At 36.3% G+C, this 7385-nt stretch overlaps 1 protein-coding gene across 1 annotated transcript; it reads right to left on the reverse strand.

Moving 5' to 3' along the window:
* Positions 1 to 192: 192 nt before the first annotated feature.
* zf(c2h2)-100 (zinc finger (C2H2)-10) lies at positions 193 to 4042 on the reverse strand. The gene is made up of 9 exons (XM_026839864.1): positions 4039 to 4042; positions 3540 to 3906; positions 3115 to 3346; positions 2543 to 2693; positions 2080 to 2172; positions 1460 to 1699; positions 1116 to 1211; positions 801 to 1028; positions 193 to 523 (listed from the first exon to the last, which is right to left on the reverse strand). Exons 2-9 carry the CDS (start codon positions 3593 to 3595, stop codon positions 258 to 260), a joined length of 1362 nt encoding a protein of 453 aa, XP_026695665.1. The 5' UTR covers positions 3596 to 3906; positions 4039 to 4042; the 3' UTR covers positions 193 to 257.
* Positions 4043 to 7385: the final 3343 nt, after the last annotated feature.

The raw sequence follows: 7385 nt of genomic DNA on the forward strand, positions 1-7385 counted from the left end.
TAGAAGACGCAAACTATCGTCTGAAAGGGAACCATAAAGTAGTCAGTAATAACTGAGATACTTCAACTGTAAACACCATCAATACCAAATGGGTTGTACATTTCTTATTTGGATGGCATTTTTTCTGCTATACTTTCTTTTGAAATGCTGCTACTATTATTGTATGAAAATACAAGACAGATAACACAAGTGTGCTCTTTTAGGCAGTGTAATAGTGTAAAGTGTGCATATAAAACAAAAACAACATAAATGTGATTTCAAAGAACACTTTCTTTCATACCTCTGGTAATTAACATAAAGTCTTCATGCTGGTTATTATTTAAACTCGGTAAAATATCATTTGTGGTGTCCTCGTTCACGAGTGCAGTATTTAACGATTCTTGTCTCTCTGCCAACGAACATGGGGCTTCTGAAGGTTCTTCAGACGCTTGAAAGTTAACAGGTTTTTTCTTACTTCCGTTAACTGCCCCAAAATTGAAACGCACACCAGGTTTGCTGGACTTCGCAGTATTATTAATGTTTCCTACAATAAAACAAGTTACTTTTTGTTATTTTAAATTTAATGTTAAAAAAGTTGGATTTAGTGAAGGGTTGGTTATAGTTTCTAGCTCAATAGCTCCAATCCATGGTCACTAATGAATTTTCCAAAATGTCAGCTATGCATAAAAATCACAAAGATATATGGTAACTCATAAACTGGCACCAAATGTATGAAACCGAACACCCATGTTATAAACAACTGGTGTTGCCCGCCACGTAAGGGTAAATAATTTACATACATTTAGTTTTATGATCATTACCTAAACTTCCATTAGTTGGTTTTCCTATTGAAAGTGTTGCCTCAGTTGAAACTGTGCTTTGTCTAACATATACTGGGTCAACAGAATACCGAGCGGCATCACTTGCATCACTGCTGGTATCATAGTATCCACCACGCTTCTTTTTGCGGCAAATATCCCGTATTTTGTTGACAGTAGTGGAGTATATAATGGGGTTCATAGCACTGTTTATCGGCAGTAAGACGGTACCTGTTAAAACATAATAATGTGAATTCCATGATATACGTTTAACTTTTTTAGACGGCTTTTTAAAGATCTGATAGTGCAGTATATTACCTGTAATTCCATGCACCACATCATGGACTTGAACCCCGGACATACGGAGTAGAAATATTATACAGATGGGAAGCCAACATGCCATATCAGTTGCCACTATAACAGATTGGTGTTAAAAATATAAGGTTTGACTTGCGGATAAACAACAGTTTCAGTTACAAACACGAAAATTTAGGGGTATTAAAAATCACCTATAAATTCCCAGGATGCTACCATTTGTTGAAAACTGTCCCTTTAATATTAATACATTTTCACTTATGCTAGACAATACGAACACATTTTGATTTCCAGCATAATACATAGAAATAAATATAAATTTCTAATACATACAAAACACAACCCACCAAGCAACATTACTTTCTTTTGCATTTTCCTGTTATCTCTTCGCCACTGACGTGACCTCCTTCTAACACTCTTTCTTACATTTGGTCTGGAAGATGCTCTATATATCACAACGTAAGCCACTGCTATGTACACGAAGGCTACAAAGTTAAGCACGATAATGGACGTCATGTATTCCCAACCAGTTTCACCCAAATTGGGGTAAAAGAAAGGCTGGCAAAGTGGGTATTTGTTGTAGTAACCTGAAATTGACATTTGCATTTAAAATGGTTGTACTAATACAGGTTACACTAGGGTGCCTATGGCGACATGAATGAATACAATGTATTTACTTTCATGTGATGGAGTAATGACAGTCATTACACCACGAGTGTTCTGTATTATACACATTGTGCGCAAATGAGAGCAAATTAAACAAAAATGAGTGCAAATAAAAATCTAGATCACAGCTATAGCTATAAATCTATATACCACTGACATATTAAGTTGTATGTTTTCAATATGTATTACATGGTTTTCGCTGTAAGGTTCTGTACCAACTACAACTTTCTTTTAAATTTGACAACTATAACAGAAACAACAAGTGCAACAGAGTGGAAATGCTTGTTTTACGAGCGCTTACCAATAGGAACATTGTATGTTTTATTCCAATCTGGATGTATTGCTCGTATGTTAGACTTCTTGACATAAGATATCATTGATCGCCACTGTAAGTCTATAAAATGTGAAGTTTATATTTGCATTCATGAACAAGCATTTTATAATCTGGGTAACTTAACTTCATAACTTATATACATATAGTATGACGGGGAAAGATGAAACACATTTTCATTCTATTTTCTTGTCACTTTTTGGTAGTAAACAAAGAACATTCGAAGAATTATAAAACCATATCCTCATGACTTCCATATCCCTTTTTTTTATTTCACAGGTTCATTTAGTTATAAAAAGATATTTAATTGACAAAGTCCAAACTGTAACCCCAGAAAACCTAACATATTGTATATGTTATGTTATTTTACTCGCTTGTTTTTTATCAAAAAAAAAAAATTAAAATAAACAAAAGCAATTGACCTAAAAATAACCTTCATTATCTAAGGTTGAATTTTCGCCATTTTTGATCGTATCCAATCTAAGAACCAATTCCCTTAGCGTAGTTTTGTTGACAAAATCAAAAGTAAGAAATGGCATCGGTAGCCAATACTCAGATATAAAGTAATCCATTAGGGAACGAAACTGAAAAAAGAAAGATTTTTGATGCTTCTTGAAATGAGATTTACTTTTACGATTCACATAATGAGTTAAAGTATCTAATATAACAATAGGGTGTAAATTATAATCAAAATATTCAAAAAGACATAACTCAATTTTTGTATGCACTATAAGTGTCTAAAGAGTCAGACACTTGTCTATACATTATATATACTATTGTGTAATAAGCAATAATTTGAACCCTGCCAGCCTGACTGAAAAGTTGCACTATTTGCCGAATGATTAAAATATATCGATACTTTATTGTAAAGGTTTGTGGTCAATTTCTCCTAACTGGAGTGTGTTACTTTAAATATCTTACCCCACACGCATGAAAAACACTAAATCTAGTCACACCCAATGTAATACATGATGCCACACACTTACACAATATTTACAATCTTACCTGTGGTAGGAAAGACAACATGAAAGACAACATCCATGAGCACCCTGTTAAAAATGCTGCTCCACCCAAAAGCTTTGATTCTTCTACTTGAAAAGGACGTAGTGTCCCATACAGCCTGTATGATGTCATTAGGACAAGTAAAAGAACAGACGTTTGTGACGAGAATTGAGCCATGATTCCCATGATGGAACATAAGTGGCTGGTGCGCCAAGTTCTATCACTGCTGCAGTATCTATAAACATATGAATAAGTTATAGTAGGGTGGGGTAAAACGGAACATTTTAGCGCATAATTTCTAAATATCCTGTTCCTGACAATAATGTTACTGAATAAAGAATTTTTTATAAACAAATTTTTTTTTTAAACTTTAAAAAAATAAATGTATTTTAAAATTTTGTTCATAACACTATTTTTTCTAATCTTACCTATCTGACTTAACCGCTGTTGCAATTCCAAGCATAAGTAGATACAACCCCATCATAAAATCAGCCACAGCCAAATTAAGAACAAATGTCCGGTTGCATTTAGCAAGACGTCCCAGTTTCTCAACCTGTCTGTCCCGCCACAACTCCCTGGATGTCCCAATGATAACTATGGAGTTTCCACCAAGTGATATAACAGCCACGAGCCAGACTATGATTTGTAGAATTGGATTTCGAATCAAGTCATTACGGTATGTATACGTTAAGGTTTTGCCTTTGTGGAAATATTCTGGACATTCATCACTTTTGTCCTCACAGTTACTTCTTTGATCGAAAAGATAGGAAATATTGACAAAAGTGACATCACTATCTGAAAATTAATGTAGGTATTCAATGAATAATTTTTTTTTGTGTGATGTGTGGCTGACAATTTAGACAACTCATTAGTAACCACTGGGTTAAAACACTCTCCCTCAGGAGTCTTATTCAAGGACACATGCACTCCAACAGTAGCACCGATGGGCCTTGAACCTGTAACCTATTGGCTGGAGGCGTCTACACTGTAGTCTAGACGGTCGAAGCACAACAGTTTAAAACGTATTTAATATATAGTAGGTTGGGGGAAGATGGGATACTTTCAACACAAAATATTCAAATATACTGATCATGTTTTAAACAATTAACAACGGTCCATGGAAGTCGTAAGAATATACTTTTATAATTCTTTGAATGTTTTTTGTTTACTACTAAATGGGACGAGTAAATAGAGTTGAAAAGTGTCCCGTCTTCCCCCACCCTACTATATAGTAGGGTGAGGTAAGATGGGACATGTTTTTTCATTCACTTATCCTGTCCCATTTAGTACTAAACAAAGAATATTCACAGAACTATATAACCATGTTCTCGCCACTCTTAACATAGCGTTTTTAATTGTTTAAAACTTGATAATGAATTAGATTTAGGTGCTAACAGTATCTGTATTAGCCAACAATACCATATGCCCGCAATTCTAGGAGAATCTTTACTTACTCCAACAGTAATAGTGGCTTGAAGTAGAGCAGTTTGTCTCATCTGCATTGCTCAGTGGGCAATCTATCACATTATTGCATACAAGGCTAGGATCCAAAGCGTGTCCGATGCTACTGTTTTGAAACCTTGAATTTGTATCCTCAGTACACTGGAAGCGTCCATTTTTGATCACACCACAGTATTCTGGTGGATCCCAACAGCCAGCGTCACATTCGTCGCTGAAATCTTCGCATGTAGCTTCACCGTCACATGAAGTCGCTGTCGCGTTGCTACCTTTAAAAATAAATACCTCAGAAACGCTACAAGGCATTGTAAGAAAGTAATTGTGATTATTGTATGTTTTACCCGTCTTTTAACTTGACAGTAAGCATAATACACATTTTACGACCGTAGCGTGTTTTAGTAACGCCTAGTAAATCGACCAAGGCTGTTCAAATACACAATCTGTACCTGGAGTATAAAAGCCACACTCCACAGTAAGCGTAAATACACAATACACTGGGTATAAGAAAACACATTATAACTCGACAATGAGCACAGGTGCATAAGTGTTCATTAACAGCAATCAGTCAACTATCACCCCTTTATATTCTTACTTATAGCGCGCTGGTATGTAGGCATGCGGTATGCAGCTTAACGAACCAGATATAACGCGTGGTCTTGCGTGATTCATTGCAAGTTAAAATACGATTAATCAATGTCACGGTTTAAGTGTGCAAGGGTTTGGTCTTACTGCGGCAACAGATTAAAAGGCTATCCCCTAATCCCCTTTAAGCCAAAATCGTAGCTTTCGTCGTTCGTCACTACCGAGCCAAATGTATATAGTGCACGACCAACGGAGAAAGTCGTACTTAGGCGTTTAATTTTTAGATTTTAGAACATTGAAATTTACGCTTATTAAATGACATGGTTTAAGAGCTTTAGTAGCCTATAGTAGGGTGCGGGAAAATGGGACACCTGTTCATTCTATTTCCTCATCCCATTCAAAGTATTATAAAACCGTATTTTCATGACTCCTATAGACCGTCTTTAATTGCTTGAAATAAGATCAGGATATTTGGACATTATGTGCTAAATGTGTCCCATCTTTTCCCAATTTACTACAATAACAATTTTAACGGTTCTATTTACGTAACGGGATAATACGGAACCTGTGGAACACGAATTGTTTTACTTTAGTTTGTAGGTGTGTGTTTGCCTACTTTATGTTTATATTTAGATTCATAACAAGGATGTCCGCTTTATTTCGTTGAAATATAAAGTAACAGTGATAGTGCCTCAGTCTGCTGGTACTAACTATAGATCCAGGCGTTGGAAATAGAATTTTAGTGTCGACAGTTCGAAGTATTATAATAGAACTTTTGATGTAAGAGGTTCCATTTTCTTCTGTTCGTGGGTTTAAAATGGATGTTATGTTAATACATGAATCGAGCACTGAACCTATTCTACTCTATATGGGTTAAGTTCTACGTCAAATAAACGGTTAAAATCGTGATTAATCGAAGTCTTTAGTTTACTTCTGCTAACACCCTTGTTCGAGTACTTACGTTTTTAAAAATTAGGTTTCTAAAAATTAACAATTTAACGAAAACAAGCATAGCTCGCTGGTATAAATAATTGTAATCTGTTTGCAGTCTTCAAAACACGGACGTTTTGTTCGATATACTTCATATTATATGAATGTTTCAGTAAGGTTAACTGACAACACGGATGTTCTGATTCATACAACCCGTTTCAACTTACGAGTAACCACATTTGTACCTTTATACGTGATTGTGTTTTTTTTTTGTATAGCTGACAATCTAGACAACTTATCAGTGACCACTGGGTTGGAGCAATAAACGTTAAAGTCCCTTGCCCAAGGCACACACGTTTTATTGGGGCTGAAGTCAGGCGCCTAATTACTAATTCAAAACGGCGCCGGTTATTATCATTTTACCTATTTCACTTTTTAAATTTACCTTTGCAAATAAATTCCTTTTCGCAGTACTCTTCATCGTCCCCTAACGGACAATTTTTCTCCCATCACATACAAGCTCGCCCTGAATGCAAACAGCAGGCTCGCTAGTATTCGCCCTACAAGTCACTTGTCCTGTTCGGCAGCCGGTTGTCGAGTTCGCCGACAAATTAGTCGAAAACACCGGGATATCAGAAGGGTGTCTTATCGTCAGCTGCTCACAGATTGGATTTCTGGTTTGTGGTCTGTTTTCGTGGTTTGAGAGACAGAGGCACTCGTCCGACAAATCCAAACAGTCGATGATTCCATCACACACCTAAGGAGAAGGACACGATGACGTAAAATGGCGCGTATCAGGTCGGGAAAAATATTTTCCTTCCCGAAAAAACAGTGCAAATAAACGTAATGGGTTGCGGGGAATGGAGGGTATCGTGTATCAAAGTATTCGCCCTTAAGGAACTTTCTTTCGTTAAAAAGTTAAAACAAACATATTGATCACACTTAGGAAAATCTCCCAACTAATACGTGATATAGGATACGGTTTCTGTATTACGCGGTAATTTTATACTGCTCTGACGTCAGGCATTAACGGTGGTGTGCCCAAGTTTTAAAATTTCATATTTTTTTATAGACTTATATGAAACACTATTTCGCCTAGCTGGTAAGTGCGGTGAATTTATTTATCCTCGCGTGGCGGGCAACGACAGTCTAATGACACACACGCCCACAAGGGTAGCCACTTTGAGCTTCGAACCCTTGACTCTGTGCTTGCGATAAAGTGGCCTTTCAGAACATATATTTCAGTTGGCCATGGTGACAGACGCGTTAAACACTTTGCAACAGTGCCGGACGATATATGGCAT

Source organism: Ciona intestinalis, unplaced genomic scaffold, assembly GCF_000224145.3.
Source record: "Ciona intestinalis unplaced genomic scaffold, KH HT001062.1, whole genome shotgun sequence".
Classification (NCBI taxonomy): Eukaryota; Metazoa; Chordata; class Ascidiacea; order Phlebobranchia; family Cionidae; genus Ciona; species Ciona intestinalis.